The sequence below is a fragment of the Hylobates moloch genome, unplaced genomic scaffold (genome assembly GCF_009828535.3).
Source record: "Hylobates moloch isolate HMO894 unplaced genomic scaffold, HMol_V3 SCAFFOLD_4, whole genome shotgun sequence".
In the NCBI taxonomy this organism is placed as follows: Eukaryota; Metazoa; Chordata; class Mammalia; order Primates; family Hylobatidae; genus Hylobates; species Hylobates moloch.
In genome coordinates, this window is record NW_026652279.1 from 61,623,510 (window position 1) to 61,642,227 (window position 18,718).

Sequence of the window (18,718 nt, forward strand, 5' to 3'; positions counted from 1 at the left end):
ATAAATAAGTGCAATGTGGGATCCTGCAGTGAATCCTGGAATAGAACAAGGACGTTAGTGGAAAAATTGGAGAAATCCAAATAAACTCTGTAGTTTAGTTAATTATATGGTACCAGTGATGACTTCTTAGTTTTGATAACTTATGGTTATACAAGAAATTAACACTGGGAAAGCTCAGGGAAAGGGATATGGGAATTCTCTATTTTTTAAACTTTTCTATTAAGCCTGAAGTTTCAAAATAGACAGTTTTAAAAAAAAGTTAATGAGTAAGACAGCTGTTATTATATTGTTGTCTTTTTATATGTTTACAAAGGGCCAAATTCACTTGATGCTCTTTCTACCACTACCCTGCTGATGTGGTTTGACTCTGTGTCCCCACCCAAATTTCATGTCGAATTGTAATTCCCAATGTTGGGGGAGGGACCTGGTGGGAGGTGATTAGATCATGGGGGCAGATTTCCCCCTTGCTGTTCTCATGATAGTGAGTTCTCAAGAGATCTGGTTGTTTAAAACTGTATAGCACTTCCCCCTTCACTCTCTTGTTGCCACATGAAGACGTGGTTGCATCCCTTTCATCTTCTGCCATGACTGTAAATTTCCTGAGGCCTCCCCAGCCATCCTCCTATACAGCCTGTGAAATTGGAAGTCAATTAAACCTCTTCTCATTATAAACTACCCAGTCTCAGGTAGTTCTTCATAGCAGTGTAAAAATGGAAGAATACAGAAAATTGGTATCAGAGAAGTGGGACATTGCTATAAAGATACCTAAAAATGTGGAAGCAACTTTGAAACTGGGTAACGGGCAGAAGTTGCAACAGTTTGGAAGGAAGAAGACAGGAATATGAGGGATGTTTGGAACCTCCTAGAGACTTGTTGAACAGTTTTGACCAAAATGCTGATAGTGATATGGACAATGAAGTCCAGGCTGAGGTGGTCTCAGATGCAGATGAGGAACTGATCAGGAACTGGAGCAAAGGTCACTCTTGCTATGCTTTAGCAAAGAGACTGGTGGCATTGTGCCTCTGCTTTAGGGATCTGTGTAACTTTGAACTTGGGAGAGATGACTTAGGGTATCTGGCAGAAGAAATTTCTAAGCAGCAAAGTGTTCAAGAGGTGGCCTGGCTGCTTCTAAAAGCTTATGCTCATTTGCATAAGCAAACAGAACTTATATTTAAAAGCAAAGCAGAGCATAAAAGCTTGAAAATTTGCAGCCTGACCATGTGGTACAAAAGAAAAACCTTTTCTGGGGAGAAATTCAAGCTAGCTGCAGAAGTTTGCACAAGAGGAGCCGAATGTTAATAGCCAAAACAATGGAGAAAATGCCTCCAGGGCACTTTAGAGAACTTCGTGGCAGCCCTCCCCACCCCCCACCTGGATGTCCAGGCAGAAGTCTGCTACAGGGGGTAAAGCCCTCATGGAGAGCCTCTACTAGGGCAGTGCAGAAGGGAAATGTGGGGTTGGAGCCCCTACACAGAGTCCCCACTGGGGCACTGCCTAGTGGAGCTGTGAGAAGAGGGCCATCATCCTCCAGACCCCAGAATGGTAGATCCACTGACAGCTTACACTGTGTACCTGGATACACTGTAGGCACTCAACACCAGCCTGTGAAAGCAACCGTGGGGACTGTACCCTGCAGAGCCACACACACAGGCAGAGCTGCCTAAGGCCTTGGGAGCCCAGTACTTGCATCAGTGTGGCCTGGATATGGGACATGCAGTCAAAGATTATTTTGGAGCTTTAAGATTCAATGAGTGCCCTGCTGGGTTTCGGACTTGCATGGGGCCTTTAGCTCCTTTGTTTGGGCCAGTTTCTCCCACTTGGAATGGGAGCATTTACCCAATACCTATACCTCCATTGTATCTTGGAAGTAACTAACTTGTTTTTTATTTTACAGGCTCATAGGTGGAAGGAACTTGCCTTGTCTCAGATCAGACTTTGGAGTTGGACTTTTGAGTTAATGCTGGAATGACTTAAGACTTTAGGGGACTGTTGAGAAGGCATGATTGTGTTTTGAAATGTGAGAAGGACATGAAATTTGGAAGAGGCTGGGGTGGAATGATATGGTTTGGCTCTGTGTCTCCACCCAAATCTTAGTTTGAATTATAATTCCCAATGTTGGGGGAGGGACGTGGTAGAAGGTGACTGGATCATAGGGGCAGATTTCCCCCTTGCTGTTCTGCTGTTCTCATTATAGGGAGTGAGTTCTCACAAGATCTAGTCGTTGAAAAGTGTGTAGCATTTCCCCCTTCACTCTCTTGCTCTCTTGTTGCCATGTGCAGATGTGCTTGCTTCCCCTTCACCTTCTGCCATGATTCTAAGTTTCCTGAGGCCTCTCAGCCATGCATCCTGTACAGCCTGTGAAACTGTGAGTCAATTAAACCTGTTTTCTTTATAATCTAATCTACCCAGTCTCAGGTAGTTCTTTATAGCAATGTGAGAATGGACTAATATACCTGCCACCCTTTTTGCTGGGACCATGCCTCAGAGTTTACAAATCTGCTCCCCATGTACCATCTCCTGGAATCCTCAACAATGCTGTGAGACATTCTCACTTTGAGCTGATGAGATGGGGCTCAGAGAGGCAAGACCTTAGGCAAGCCTAAGGTCACCCAGCTGCTCTTTCCTTTCTCCTGCACAGTTATATCAGAAGCCAGTTGGTGACAGAAAAACTCGGTCTGCTCAACAAGGATCATACACAAGCCGGTGATACTTTATTATATAAGAGAGTTGTCAAAAGGACAGTTTCATTTCTGTTTCAGAATCCCCACATTCCAGTGATCCATCTGCTGACACAGTTAACATAAACTAAACTATTTGCTGATATTTACTGAGTGCTTGCAATGTATCAGAGTCATTAAATAAGATGCAACTTCTACTGTGAAAACTGGAATCTTCATTAGGACACAGAAAAGTCTTCATTAGGACTTAGAAAAGGCCCAGTTTCAAAGATTCTGACTTGCACAGACTGAGCGCTCCCATTTCCAGAAGTTCGAATACCTCCTTTCTTATCTAAATGAGAGAAAAGGGGGAAAAAAAGATTAAGATCAAGCCAAAATGGTCTTGGTGAATAAATTCAACCATCAGGACTCCCTCATATTTACCCAGCTGTTACGGCCAGAATCAGAGAGGGCAAAAGTTCTAACATACATTTGATTCAGAGTTGAAATTTTTAAAATTATTATTATTATTATTTTGAGACAGAGTCCCATTCTGTTGCCCATGCTGGAGTGCAGTGGCATGATCTCGGCTAACTGCTATGTCTGCCTCCCAGGTTCAAGTGATTCTCATGCATCAGCCTTCTGAGTAGCTAGGATTAGAGGTGTTTGCCATGATACCTAGCTAATTTTTGTATTTTTAGTAGAGACAGGGTTTTGCCATGTTGGCCAGTCTGGTCTTGAACTCTTGGCCTCAAGTGATCTGCCTGCCTTGGCCTCCCGAAGTGCTGGAATTACTGGTGTGAGTCACTGTGCCTGGCCTATTATTATTATTGTTTTGCAGAGACAGGGTCTTGCTTTGTTGCCCAGGCTGGTCTCGAGCTCCTGGCTTCAAGTAATCCTCCCACCTTGGCCTCCCAAAGGGCTAGGATTACAGGTGTGTGCCGCCATGCCTGGCAGAATTAAAATATTTATATAAATGAAGGAGGAGGTACTATATAAAACATTAGTTTCATTAAAGTGCCCTTTTGTTTGCAGCCATTCAAAATAAAATGCTACACAAAGGTGTTTCAAGGACTGCACAGTGTGCTTTCTGTAAACAAGATTATATACAATAGTTCAGTATAGGATTTTATTGCCTTAGGATAACTGCTAAGAATGACAGCAACAGAATAAAAATAACTATCATGTTTTTGGACATTTCTCATTAGAATTAGAAACTTAGTAGACTAGTCAGATTTAATATTATAACCGAAATAATCAACTATGGCCTCATGCCTGATATCAAATTTGTTAAACCAGTTTTAAGAAACCAGTCAAGTCAGGGGACAAAATGCACGACTGTGTGTGTGTGTGCACGTGCATGTGTGTGTGTGTAACTGAGCAAATTGTTTTTTAACCTAAGCTGATGTCTGAAATAACTCACTGATCAATTATAATCAGGTTTGGTCAATCTGGAGATATAGCTTTATGTGATAAATTAATTCATTCAGCATGTTTGGAAGAGTATTTCCAGGCCTCTTTGATAGTTACTGCCATGATTTGTTCTGGTTAGTGACTGGTAACCATTTTTTTTTTCCTAACAGCTACTGTGAAGCATCAGGCTAGATTGAAAAATTAGCCCCATGATAGCGTGGTAGGTGGCAAAGTAATTTTTTCACATTATGATGATAATGGATTGCTTTTAAAAATATATAATGAGCTAATACTGTGCCCATAAAGGCATTCAGTCATTCAATTCTAATCAACTGAGACATCAAAAAATTTCCCCACCCCATGAAACCAAAATATCTTTCTAAATTAAGTAAGTGGGTTCTTGGGAATCCACGTGGAGATGCTGGCAGAGGCAAGTTTGTACCCCTGCTCCCCTAACCCGAGCCAAAAGTGCACATATAAGAATGAAAGACAAAGACGAGTGTGTCTACAAAGAAAGGCACAGGAAAAGTGCAGGTCCTTCAGATCTTCTTGTTTCTCAAAATGGTCCCTAGTGAGGAGAGGCCATTGGTCATTTAAGGAGCAACAGAGCTGATTCCCATGAAACACATGGAAAGGATACAATTATGTGTAAGGGGACGAGGTGGCCTCTATAATTATCGTTAGCTCAGAGTTAAAAAAGATAGAAATCATTTCAAAATCTAAAATGTGCTGGCTCCTCATGTCAAAGACTGTGTTTGAACCATGTTCAAAAAGAGAAAAAATGATTAAAGGGAACTGCTGGTTACGTGGTACCTCGGGAATGTCCATCATTCTCCTCAACTTCTGATCTCTCCAGTTCCAGTCAAAAACCAGAAATTTTAAGGGGTTCAAATTAAGGCCACCTGAAAGAGACAGGGAGAGAGTTGCTGCAGTAAAGACCTCATGACATAAGCTTATTAAAATGATTTTTCATTCTCCGGGTTACTTTTTGTCTCATATGTTGTCCTCTCCCCCAGTAACTAATCTCCGCACATTAAGTGCTGCCCTTCCCTGATGTAAAACAAACGCAGCACTCTGAGACTTGCTCTTCTTATCATCTCATCACTCCTCCTGAGGAAAGCAGAGAAGCTGCTCTTGCTAAGCTCCTCAAATGCTCACACGCTGGCCAGGCCTCCATTTCATGAAGCCCCAGAGGCTATAGTCGCATTCCTGACAGGGATTTGCTAAGCTGAATCCCGCAGTTTGGGGTAGTTGCCTTTCAGAGGAGTTGAGTCCATGGAGTCTGCATGGCTCTGAGGAGGTGAGTGGGGAGAAAGATGAGGACAGGGCTGGGTGGTTCATTTTAGGCAGAAAAGGAAGTTGAGATGAATAGGCTCTATTCTAGCTATCCTTCTACGAGGTTGGTAAATCACTTAATGACTCCATTCTCTGTTTTCCTGTCTGTCTAGAAGACAATTATGGACTGTGAGGGCTGAAGGGGACCTCAGGGATTGTGTAGTCCTCAGATATGTCACAGTTGGGCATACAGTCAGTTCTTGCCTCTGCTCCAAGCTGTTCCACGTCTCTCGTGTTAACAGTACCTGCAGCCTTCCTCTTCTGCGGCACTTCCCCTCAGCTTTTCCCTGTGGTATTTAAATATTTTCCTCTTTGCCCCTAATACTTGTTCATGCTTTTTATAATTCAAATGCCTGTTACTAAAAACGCTGCAAAATTAAAATAAAAATAGTGAACTAGAAAAGACAATGAGTTGATCATCAGTCTTCCCTTAATATAACTGCTGGCAGGAAAGCAAATAGGTACAGCCTCTCTGGAATGAAACTGAGCATAATACTATAACAGCTTCAAAATGCTTTTATTTGATCTCGAATTCCTGACCTCAAGTGATCTGCCCATCTCAGCATCCCAAAGTGCCGGGATTATAGGCGTGAGCCATGGTGCCCGGCCAAAATGCTTTTGTTTGATAAAATAAATTTCCTTCTATGACATATCCCAGTGAAGCATCAGAAACATAAACATAGCTACTTGCAAAAATGATCATTGCCACATTATTTATAATAGCAAAAATTTAGAAACAACCCAAAGTCTACCATAATAGAATTGCAAAAAAATAAATTTACAATAGAATATTGTAAATAGTGTAGCTATACAAATGAAAAATTAAACATGCTTCATGACAAGGAAAGGAAGTCCTCATGAGAGATGGCAAGTGAAAAAGGTAGGTTATAAAGTTATGAGATGCAGTATAATCAATCTCTGTTGTATAAAAATAAACATACAAATGTATAGAAAAAAGACTGAAAGGAAATACATTCATTATTAACAAGAGATTGCTTCTAAAGTGACTTGTTTTCTTCTCTGTACATTTTTGCATTTTCAAAGGCTCCTATAGTCAGAAAATCCCCTTCATTACTAAATTAAAACAATGCAATTGTTTGTAATTGTATACATCCCAATGTCATGGGATATCTTTCAATGTCTGAAAATTCTCCTTATATATCAAACATATAAACATCCTATTAAGTCATAAACAGCTACATATGTGCTGTTGGTGTCACTGTTAGATTTTCCACGTTTAGGGTGCTGGAACTATTCTCTTTAAACACTTTGTATGTAGCCAAATACCTGTGGTTAATGAATATGAAACCATTCATCCAATTAGAATCAGATATAAAAATTATTTTCATTACTATTTTAAAAAAAACAGTCACCCTTTAAATGATTTTTCCATATGAAATAAGCCTTCATATTGAGGTCTCACAACTCTGTAGAGATCTGATTTCTTTTTTTAGTCTCGTCTGTCGCCAGGTGGTTGCAGTGGGCATCTCGGTCATGCAAGTCCGCCTCCGGTTCAGCCTTCTCCTGCCTCCAGCCTTTCACGGGGTTTCACCGTGGTCTCGATCTCCTGACCTCGTGATCCACCCGCCTCGGCCTCCCAAAGTGCTGGGATTACAAGCGTGAGCCACCGTGCCCGGCCAGAGATCTGATTTCAATAGTCTGGATAGCTTTGCTTTTTCTCTTACTCTCTTTCTTTTAAATACAGAGAAGAGTAATCCTGTTGCATGGGGTGGGGGCTGGGGAAGTCTGGTGACACACAAAAAAATCTGGATTCCAGGAGGCACTGGTGGTGAATCTTTCGCTAAAAGCTGTTAGGGAGGCAAGAACCAACCTGAGAGTCCATCCTTAGCTTCTCCTGATACCCAGCCAATTACTCCCAAATCTGTGTCTCATAGAAGGCCTTGGTGCCTCTCATCTGTTCCTTAACTTTCAAATGCCATAGGATGTCCACAAGACAAAAATCCAAACTCCTCGGCTTATTGTTCAAGGACTTTCCTCAAATTTCTTTCCAGTTACATCACCTGCTACTATAGCCCACGAAGTCTCCAAGCAAGAAAGTTGGTCTCTTTAATAAATAACTAATATTTGTTCAGTGTTTGGGGTGTGACACTTAGTGAGCTAAGCTCTTTATTGGCGTTTTTTTATAACAAACCTTTAAGTAGCTACTATTACTATCCCTGTTGTTCGCACAAAGAAACAGGCTGAGAAGGGTTAAGTAACTTGCCAAGGTCACAGAGCTGGTAAGTTGCTAGACCTGGGATTTGAATCTGGAGGTCTGAGTCCATCACAGGGGCCCTTAACTGCAACACTGTTTTACCTCCTCATGAATTCCTTGTGATACACCATGTGTATGTGCCTGCTTTCTGAGAATCTCACTGGGCTGTTCTCCCATTCATGAATGCTTCCTCTGACCCTCCCGGCCTATTTCAATCCTCCCCACACTTCAAAGATCAGTTAAAGACCCTGCCCTGCAGATTCAGGCCAGCATAACTATCTCTTTCTCATTTCAACTCTTGTAGGACTTAGAAGTGCTCATTTGGCTCTTGGCATTTACTGCCTCATGCTATCAATCTCAGTCTATGTACACTTAGTTCTTCAGCTGGATCAGGAGCTCCTTGAGGGGAAAAGGCTCTAGAACCAGGAAAACTTGGACTGATAGACCTTGGGGAGGGCAAATTAACCCTCTGAGCTTCAGTTTTCTCTCATAAGAAGTAAAAACCCTAGCCTTTAGGATGCTGTGAGTGCTAAATGAGGTAACATATGTAAGGGTGTCAAGCATAGCACCGCGTACAAGTAGGAACTCAAAAGTGTTGTTTCCCTTCCTTGTCAGGGGCAGCCAAATTTGTTACTTGTTGGTATTTGTACAAAACTCTGCATATAGTGGATTCAACTAACCCTGGATGATTTTCATCTGGAGAGAAACAACAATAGTTTTAGCTTTTAGTTGCTCCCTGGCAAATGACCATCTCTATAATGAGTTACTACACTGATGAACACATTACTTTTAGATATATAAAACAATCTGAGAATAGCTCCAGACAGTTATTTTAAAAAAAAGCTCTATTATATAATACATAAGTAATTTGGAAATAAGTATTGAAAAGAAATCATTCAATCTGCCTGGTAGGTAGAAGAGGTAATAAGATAATCGGCAGGTTAGCAGGTTCTTAGGCTACTGGCTTTGAGAAAGTCAGCAAACTATAAAAACCCACCAGTGGATGTTGTCTAGAATACTTTCTGTAAAGCACTAAAAGAGAAACACATTTGGGAAGAACTATTGTGGAATGCCTGCATTACATTTATAGAAACTACGTTTTGTTTTAGTATGTTTTGTATACCAGCCCTCAAAATGGGAGTCTCCTCAAGACTCAGTGGAGTGAGAGGGAACTGCTCAACTCAAGCAGTGGCTGCACACTGGTGGAATGAAGGCTATGTGGATCCACTAACCTACTTATAGCAGCTGGAATTTGACTCTGTTTAGGTGGGCACATGTACTTCAGTTGGCCACAGTCCTTATCATTCCCTATTGTGCTATACTTGCTGGTTGGTTTCAGGGATTAAAGGCCGAGTTTCCAATTCCTGAATTAACACAGAGGTCTGGTTTTTGTATATCCTAAATTTAGTTTCTGAGACGAACATGTGGGTAAGGCGAACTCCCAGCCCTGGACAAGAGTATCACTGCCCTCTTGTCATACCTTGTTTAACAAGTTCTTTAATTCTCCCCGGAGTTCCTACACCCAGGTGCACCACACGCTTCTCCAGCAACTTCACCTGCTCCTGGACCTGTTCCAAGATGAAAGAGAAGAGAGAAAAGAAAGTCATTAAGAAAGTGCAATCTTACACCAATTTAGAACATTTTATCTCAAAGTTAAGAAAGTGAAATGCAAATGGAGCTACCCTTGTGTAGGGTCGACTTCCAGGGCAGAGATGAACATATCCCTAGAAAACTGGTAAATCTTCAAGGAATCAAAGTGTCAAGCCTCAGGTTCTATACAGGGACAGAGCATGGCAGTAGCAACTGCCGTACTGGGGAGGTGGGCATGCGGAAGCATAGAATTTAAAAAACCAGAAAAGTTGTTAAATGTTACATAAGGAAGGAACTCAATAAAATACTTGCTAAGGAGATTAGGAGAAGAGGTTGAAACGAAAAAGCTGAGGTCTGGGAGAGGCCTTTAGGGATCACACAGGCCCTTGCTTACCTTTATGTGCTTTGCAAATAATTTGATAACTTTGCTGTCTCCTCTGAATGCTGTCATCGACCTAATGAAAAGAAGTAGGTGAATGCTTAAGAAAACCAACTCGTTCTAGGCCACGATGACTACTTAAGTATTATGTCTTGCTTTATTCAAAGGATGTGTGCATATGTGTGCATATATGTGCATATGTACACACAAATTCTGAGATTTGCAGGTTAGCCAATCTTTGCAATGAGAGTGGGGTGGCCTTTTATTCAGGCACATGTCTGGGTTGGCTGCACACTGCCATACACAAGGTCAACCTTACTTAGGCTTCCTTGATTATTGAAACACATGATCTGTCTTTCACTTGTAATACAGAATTCCTGTATTTCAGGTCCCTGGCAGAAAATTCATCTTCCAACTATGCAGCACAGTTCTCATACAAAATTTGGTTGCAAGAGATATCTTAGAGCGGTGATGTCAGCCCGTTCTCTGTGGAGCCAAGGGCACTTACAAAGGTCTGCCTGTGGTGGCCAAGAGGGAAGCCAGGGGATGAGCCTGAAAGGGGGAAGAGGGAGGGCCTCTATCCTTCTATCAGAGCTGTCCTTTCTTATCTACTTTGTAGACTAAGCTTCTCTATAAAATTTTATAGGTGGAAATGGAGCTTTGGCCAAAAAGAAGGAAAAGAAGGAAGGAAGGGAAAGAGGAAGCAAAGAAGGAAGGAAAAAAAGAAAGAAGAAACCACTGACACAAAGGACTGGCTGAATTAAAGCTATGAGGGCAGGGGGTTATTGTAAATGAGGCGATCTGGGAGGCAGGGGTGAGGACTGAGGGGCACTCGAGAGTGATGCCCCCCGTAAAGGGGTCAACTAGTGCTCAGCCTTGCCAGTTATGATGATGTGAGATTACAGGCCTAAGATCCTCTGATTTTTAGAGAAGCCAGAAATCTAGATTTTTATATGTGCGATCTGATTTTAAATATGGGCAAGTCATTCAAAAAATTTTTAGGTGCCAAATACTTGTGGGGTAAACTTAGCCTTTGAGTTGTCACTTTACAGTCTCTGGCTTAACCCAGTAGGACAGGCAGTCCATTTAGTTTCTAGGTAGTCCAGAAGCCAGATCTACCTACATCAATCCAGACCACCAGCTCTGAGGGTGGAGACGATGCTGGTGCACCTGCCGTGCCTGCCTTTCTACCTCTACTTTGGCATCAGGTCCTCAGCTGGCACCAACAGCTGCTCTATAAACAGCCACATAACATTATCTGTCCACAGTTTTTGTTGTACAGATGATACTGAGAATGCTGCTGTCTCTATGTCACAGAGGGGAAAACTGTTATTTTTCAGGGAACTTTTTTTTTCTTCTGAAACCCACAGAATGTCATAAATCTGGCAACTGATAATGTTTCCCAACAGATCCTGGCTGTTGGAAAGTGCAGGCCCCCTGTTGGGGCTACCTTTGCAACTGTGCAGGGATTTATGGACATGATTTTCAGCACCATTTCTAGCTGGCTTCACCTAATTTTCTGTTCTTTATTTTTTCCTTGCTTCTATTTTCACAACCTGTTTCTCATTTGTTGAATGCATTTCTATATATCATCTATATTTGAGGATAGACCTAACATGGGTTTACTACTTTCCTTCATATATCATTATTATATTTTGAGAAATATTGACCAGTAAAAACATATGAGTTTGCAAAATAGTGAATCATGCTATACAAGTTCTGTTGCCTCAAGTTTTTACTTACACATAAGCTTTCTCCATGGCAAGGTTACCCAGGAAGATAATTTAAAATAAGTCATGGTTCTCAATAGAACAGATGTTCTTACAAAAGTTAGAATTATTAAATATTAGTCTTCATGAATAGGGTTTGTTGTGCCTACTCAGAAATCACCTTTTGCAAATCACCTAACCTTGAAATGGATCATAGTATTACTGGGGATACAAAAAAATACTGCGAATTGGTAAATGAAGTGTGACAACACAGTACTTTTATGCCCTCAGTAAGGAATTTATGCATAACAAAAGCTCAAATCAATTTGATAGCTTTATTTTAAGAGTCCACCTCCAGGCCAAACTCTTTGCCCTTAGCATCTGAATCTGAAATGAGGTAGTTTTTAAAGCACTGAAAAGTCAATGTGAATTCCCATGATTTCAGGACCGGCAAGTACAGCTGCCTGGAAGCAGTTGGAATCTTCAAGATAATTATGTTTAGAGCAGAAAAAATGGAAAGAAACACAAGTGTTTCACTGGGAGATTATATGCTACAATTTAATGTGTGTGCATAATGTGATACAATTTAATGTGTGTCTCCACTTCAGTGGAGAAAGGAGGGTTTGAAGGACTATTACAGTTTAACAACTACTTTTCTAAATTCATGATTAGATTAGCTCATTTAGAAAAAACAGATGTAAATAACTATTGAGTGTCTAGATGTGCACCTTAGTCTGTTTGACCAAGTCCTCTTTCTTCGTGACTTGGATTTTCCTTTGTTTTGTCTCCTGTCAAAGCCTGGCCCAGAGCCAGGCTCTCAGAGAGAGCTGGTCCTAGCAAATCCCATCTGACTCTCACGGCTCTTCTCTGAAAGCTGAATGTTACCACTGACCAGTGGAAGCCTTTTTGTTTATTCTACAAAAACTACAGTAAATGAAAACGTATGTGAAAGCACTTAGTAAAGCACTGACAAATTATCTTTAAAACATAATCTTTACCTTTAAATTTTTGTTCCATTTGGAATTTTTCTTGTTATAGGTGAGATATGAATCCAACTTTATTTTTCCAGATGGCTACTCAGTTGTTCCAACACCATTTATTAAACAATCCATCTTTCCCTACTGATTTCTGATTTGTCACCTTAGGCATATGCTACATTTTCATACGCATTTGGGTCTGTTTCTGAACTTTCAATTCTGTTCCACTCATCTGATCTGTCATGCATGTGCCAGTTCCATACTGTTAATTATTTTATTGAGACCTCAGAGTGTGTGTGTGTATACATATGCATATATAATTTGTAATCTCTAGGGATATAATCCTCTGATTTCGTATTCTTTTTCAGAATTTCTTTGCCTATTTTTAGTTGTATATTATCCCATAAGAATTCAGAACTAGTTTATCCAGTTAAAAAAAAAACAACACAATTCTACTGGAGTTTTACTGGGAATGTGTAAAATCTGAAGGCTACCCTAAGTAAAACAGATATCCTTACGATATTGAGTTTTCCTATTCAAGAATATGGTATATACGTTTTTGTTTGTTCAAGTTTTCTGCATCCCTTAGATGACGTTGTCTGTACATAAGTTTTGGTAAGTGTATTCTGTGGTATTCTATCTTTTCTTTTTTTTTTTTTTTTAATTTATAATGGAGATGGGGTCTTACTATGCTGCCCAGGCTGGTCTCAAACTCCAGGGCTCAAGGAGTCCTCCTACCTCAGCCTCCCAAAGTGATAGGATTATAGGCACGAGCTGCTGTGCCTGGCTTCTGTCTTTTCTTGTTACTATTTTAAGTCAGATCTTTTCTTCTAACTGGTTGTTTGGGGTATGATCTTGCTTTTACCTTTGCTCTCTATAATGTGTGCTCTCCACACAGCAGCCAAAGTGAATCTTTAAAATGATGATTCAGATCAAGTAACTCCTCAGAATCCTACAATGGCATCCTATCTTGGGGTCTTTTGTGCTTACTCTCCCCTCTGCCTGGAATGCTTTTCTTCCAGATAGCTGCTGGGCTTTCTTCTTCACTTTGTTCAAGTCTCTGATCAAACTGTCATCTCCTTAGAGAAGCTTTCTGTGACCACCCTTTTAAAAGTAGTCCTGATCTACTTATATCCCTTTGCCATGCTTTATTTTTTCTTATATAACTTATCAATGTACCTGACGTTATAATGTATCTTCATTTATCTATCTCCCCCCCGAAATATAAATTGCATGAGGGCAGGAACTCTTGTTTTGTTCATTGCTACATCTCCAGCACATAGAGCATAATAGCTTGGCATATATCAGTTATTCAGAAAACATTTATGATATGGAATAGGTAAACCTTCCAACCTAATGAGCTCCAGGGCTCGGATGGCCGAGCTGCAGATGATCAGCATCAGGACCGATTTCTTCTCACTATGGTTCTTTCTAAGTTTTACCCACTTAGGACAAACTGGAAAAAAGACCAGAGAACAATTATTTGAAATATGGCAAAACAGGGCCCACCTCCCAAGTTAAGTATTTCTTCTTTGTTGAGTATTTAAGCAAAATAAAATATAGTAAGCATGGTTCATTATAATTACAATTATAATTCAATTTTCTGGTTATTGTAAATATTAGATTAAAATGAAGTATCATTAATTTGTAACACAAAACAAATATACCAAGTCCCTAAATGTGACTCATTTTAAAATTAAGTAAAAAACTTTGGAATATTACATTTTTGATATTTTAATTTAGGTTTGATACTTGAAGACAATGTTGATAAATAGGAAACGAATTCTGATTCAATCATATTAAATTTTAAAGGGACATTCAACATAAGATATAAAATGGAACAAACATTTAAAAACAGCAAACATTTACTAAATACTGACACGGTGCTAAGCACTTTACATACATTTCCTTTTTAGTTCTCATAATCCAGTGAGGTTGATTCTATTATTACCTAGATTTACATTTTCTGAATTTGAGCTGAGAAAGGTTTATGAACTCAAGTTGAGTGTCCTCAGAATTGCTTGTAGTTTGAAAGAAGAATGGAAACTCTCTATATCTAAACTATTTCATTGCTGGCCATAAATAAATGACCAGTTGATATGAATAATTTAACTATTGCTGGCTACATATAATACATATTGAAGGGCCAGACACAGTAGCTCATGCCTGTAATCTCAGCACTTTGGGAGGCTGAGTGGGGAGGATCTCTTGAGCCCAGCAGTTTGAGACCAGCCTGGGCAACATAGGAAGACCCTGTCTCTACCAAAAATAATAATAATAAAAAAATTAGCTGCTAGTGATGGCACACAACTATAGTCCCAGCTACTTAGGAGGTTGAGACAGGAGGATCGCTAAAGCCCAGGAGGTTGAGGCTCCACTGAGCTGTGACCAGACCCACTGCACTCCAGCCTGGGAGACAGAGTGAGACCTTGTCCCTCTCCAGCCTCCCAAAAATTACATTTTGAAAAGATAAAATTAGATCGACTTCACAATAGCCATGGTCTGAGTTCTAAACATGCAAACAGAATTTCAGAATCTCACAGATGGAACACATATCACATAGTCCATCTTCCTTATTTTTCAGATAAGAAATTAAGTCCAGGGGAGCACCCAGTGACTTGTCTCAGGTCAAACAGCAAATTGGTGGGGGACCTGGGACTAGAACACCATTCTCTGGATTCCTAGAACAATAATGGCCTAATGTGTTATAAAAAAAAAAAAACGAGACCAAAACCTAAATTCCCAAAGCCAGAGCAAAATAAGAATGAGTTTAAATAGATTAAAATCAGAGTTTACTTACTTTCTTTTAGGTATGAGGAAAGACTGTGAGTCAAATCATTGGCCTTGAGGAAACAGGAGTCTAGAAATGTAACAAACATGCTTTACAGAGAATTTTGTAAACACACACACAATCAAAATAGATTATACGTGAGTTATGAGTGATGTATAAGGTTGTAAAATATTAGTGAATTGGGGGCCCATTTTATATCTTAAAGTGTTGCCTATATTTAAAATAACAGCAGCAGCAACAAGTAAACTTTTAACCTGTCATGGAGCTGCCCATAATTTCTTAGAGCAGTGAAATAGGAGCTTCTTACATCACTCAGCAGATTAATGAAGCACCTTTATTTTCCAAATCCATAAAATAGGGACTACACAAATGCAAAATGAAGTGGCTAACAAATCTATGTAAACATGTTGAAACTCACTAGTTATCAGAGAAGTGCAAGTTAATATAATGAGATCATACTTTAAACACTCATTAGAATGGCAACTATTAGCAAGATGTATAATACCAAGTGTTGTTGAGAATGCAAGGTGATGGAAACTCTTGTGAACTGTAAGTGGAAGTATAAACTGGTATAGATATTCTGGAAAGTAATAATATTAATATGTATATACCCTATAATTCTATTATTTCAATTCAAGGTAAATAATAGAAATTCTTGCGTGGTCTATTAAGGTACACACACAAGGATATTCATCCTGACATTATTTGTGATACCAGGGTGCTTGAAGCAACCTAGGTGTCCATATCTGGGACAATGGATGAGTATATGTGGCAGATGGAAATGCTGGAATATTATGTTGCATTTAGAAACAATGAACTAGATATGCATAAAACTACTTAGTCATATATGGAAAAAGTGTCAAGTGAAGAAAGAAACAGAATGAAAGCATTAGCACAAAGCCATTTGAGGTACATTTTAATATGTATATACATACACAGGATGACATATTTTATAAGAATATATATATATTTTTAAAAATTCCTATCATATGAAAATAGAGTTTGGATTAGGGAAGAATGGGAATAATGTCTCAAAGTATAACACAACATAACAATACAATAAAAAACAATATAACACATTAAAATAAAACCGGGGCTGGACTGACCAAAATGAAATTTATGTTGTGACCCAGCACATATAACTCATTAAGTGAGTAATTCAAAGCTGTTTTCTCCTATATTGTTGTGGAGCCTTTGGTGGTCTTTATAATGTCCCAAGCCTGGATATCACCAGACTCACCTGGAGAACTGAAGATACAGACTCCTGGGATGGAGTCTCTTTTGCATAGTGAATTAGAATCTCTTGGGGGTGGGCCTGGGAATCTGATTTTTAAGAAGTTCCTGGGTGATTCAGTTGCAACTAGCCTATAGGCATTTAGGAATCACTAATCTAAATCGCACTGCAGCTCTCAGGAGACAGCAGAGACGTTAATTAGCTCCAGGTGACTCCAGCCTTGAAATCCTAATTAAGTGCCCATGTGTATGACATTAACAATGTACAGTGCACAATATTAATGGAAAAGACATGTTCCTGCCCTACAGACACAAACAACCTCAAATCAAAACCAAGTTAGAGGCTCGACAAACTAAATAGGAACAATATGTTATTCTTTATATCTACCTTATATGTGTATATATAAGGGGATTTATGTCCCTCCTTGAGCCTATTCCAAATAACCCACTGTATCTCCTTCCCCAGATCTAGCTTAGATCTCCTCTCTGTCCTTGGTCTCATCAGTGTAGTGACCAGGGCCTGTTCTCTCAAACCTTCCTCTGATGTCTCAGTTTATTGTGTCTTAAATGGCCTAATTTTTTTTAACTAAAAATAAAAACCCGTCCTTTTTGATTATAACATTATTTCAAACATATTTTCCTTCCTCCCCAAACCATGACCACACATTCTTGCCTGACTATATTACTGAACTCTAACAAAACAATAATATCAAACAAATTCACTATGAAACTCAAATGACTCCTTAAAAGTTTCTTCTGAGCTTTGACTCTCTCTATAACTCCAGAGAGGAGCAAGGTTTATGATGTTCCATGAGGTTACAGAACAGCAGTGGTCCCATTGCTCCCAAATCCTTCCTAAGTTCAAGTTGCTCTAAGAAAGAACTAGAATGGAAAACTGACCATTGAGTCACAGTAAAAATCAAACTTCATTTAAAGCTTCAAAAATGGTTTTGTTAGAATAGTTCCTGTGATAGTGCAGTCAGGGCCACAGCTTTCACAGCAGAGGCCGTGGTGTGCTGGGAAGAGTGGATTCTAACTGCTACTGGAACTGTCTGGGCTTAGTAAGTCTAAAAGTCCAGATCCTGCTCATGTGCAAATGCACTCCTTCAATTCCCTAAAGGGTAATCTCCTTGGAAAACAGACAGGGCACTCATGTCTCCAAACCCAATGTGTGTTTTTAAAAAAGGATATCACAAAAGAATTATAAAAATTCAGGGAACAGATTGTTTTTCAGCTTCTCAAGCTTCTAGAAAGCATAAAGTTGTAATGGAAAACGGAAATCAAGCCACCCTCTACTTTTTCCAAAAGCAATATTAGATACGCCTAGTAGTCTAAAAATAGTTCATCTGAAGCAGTTGTACCCAAACTTTTATGGTTTGATTTTATGACAACATCTATTTCCTCCCATCCCTGCCTAAAAGAGTTAAAGGATGCATCATAATTTTGAAATTAATTAAAATTAGTTGTTTAAGCTGGGTGTGGTGGCACATGGCTATCTTCCCAGCTACTCGGGAAGCTGAGGTGAGAGGATCCACTTAAGCCCAGGAGTTCGAGGCTGCAGTGAACTACGATGGTGCCACTGCACTTCAGCCTGGGCGACACAACAAGACATTGTCTCTAAAATAAATACATAAATATTTAAAAAAAATTAGCTGTTTAAATTTTGTAATATCTTTTAGCTTAATTATAAATACACTAAGGCAGAGGATCTAAAATTCTAGTAGGCTTAAGAATCCCTGGAGGTAAAGTGTCAGCCTCGCAAAATATGCAGAATTTTGTTCCTACCTTTTGATAGTTTGCTTGAAAGAGTCTGGCCTGCAAAGAGTCTAAAAACCATGACTAGAAATCCATGATAAGAGCAACAACAAAACTAAATTGCTTATTAAGGCTAAAGTTCTTGTCTATAATAGTTGAGTAAATCAGTGTTTCACATCTATACTTTTAAATGTGTACTTTAACTTCTGTCCTCATGATGAATTCCTACTCGTTGAATAGTCTGTTAAAAAAATGCACACCCAACAATTAGCCTTTTGAATAAAAAAATACAATCACAAATCTTAGTATTAGATTTGACAAATACTGTTTAGCATCCAGTAAGGATATAATCTATCAGTTAAAATGATTTGATATAATCTATCAGTTAAAACTATTAGATTGAGGAAAAGAAGTATTATGTTTCATTTTTTTCTTTGAGATGGAGTCTCGCTCTGTCCCCCAGGCTGGAGTGCAATGGTGTGATCTTGGCTCACTGTAACCTCGGCCTCCCAGATTCAAGTGATTCTTCTGCCTCAGCCTCCCAAGTAGGTTGGATTTACAGGCGTGTGCTACCACGCCCAGCTAATTTTGGTATTTTTAGCAGAGATGGGGTTTCACTATGTTGGCCAGGCTGGTCTCGAACTCTTGACCTCAAGTGATCCAC

The 18,718-nt window shown here is 39.6% G+C and overlaps 1 protein-coding gene across 18 annotated transcripts in view; it reads right to left on the reverse strand.

The window, feature by feature from the left end:
* Nucleotides 1-2,689: 2,689 nt before the first annotated feature.
* Nucleotides 2,690-18,718, reverse strand: part of CMSS1 (cms1 ribosomal small subunit homolog) — a 362,094-nt gene continuing 346,065 nt past the window's right edge. For all 18 annotated transcript variants that reach the window (XM_032150320.2, XM_058437600.1, XM_058437604.1 and 15 more), the window contains 6 exons: nt 15,076-15,135; nt 13,629-13,731; nt 9,605-9,665; nt 9,101-9,188; nt 4,884-4,972; nt 2,690-3,009 (listed from right to left, as the gene is read on the reverse strand). In XM_032150320.2, coding sequence (XP_032006211.1) covers nt 2,926-3,009; nt 4,884-4,972; nt 9,101-9,188; nt 9,605-9,665; nt 13,629-13,731; nt 15,076-15,135 — 485 coding nt within the window. In that variant the 3' untranslated portion in view covers nt 2,690-2,925. The remainder of the gene's footprint in view (nt 3,010-4,883; nt 4,973-9,100; nt 9,189-9,604; nt 9,666-13,628; nt 13,732-15,075; nt 15,136-18,718) is intronic.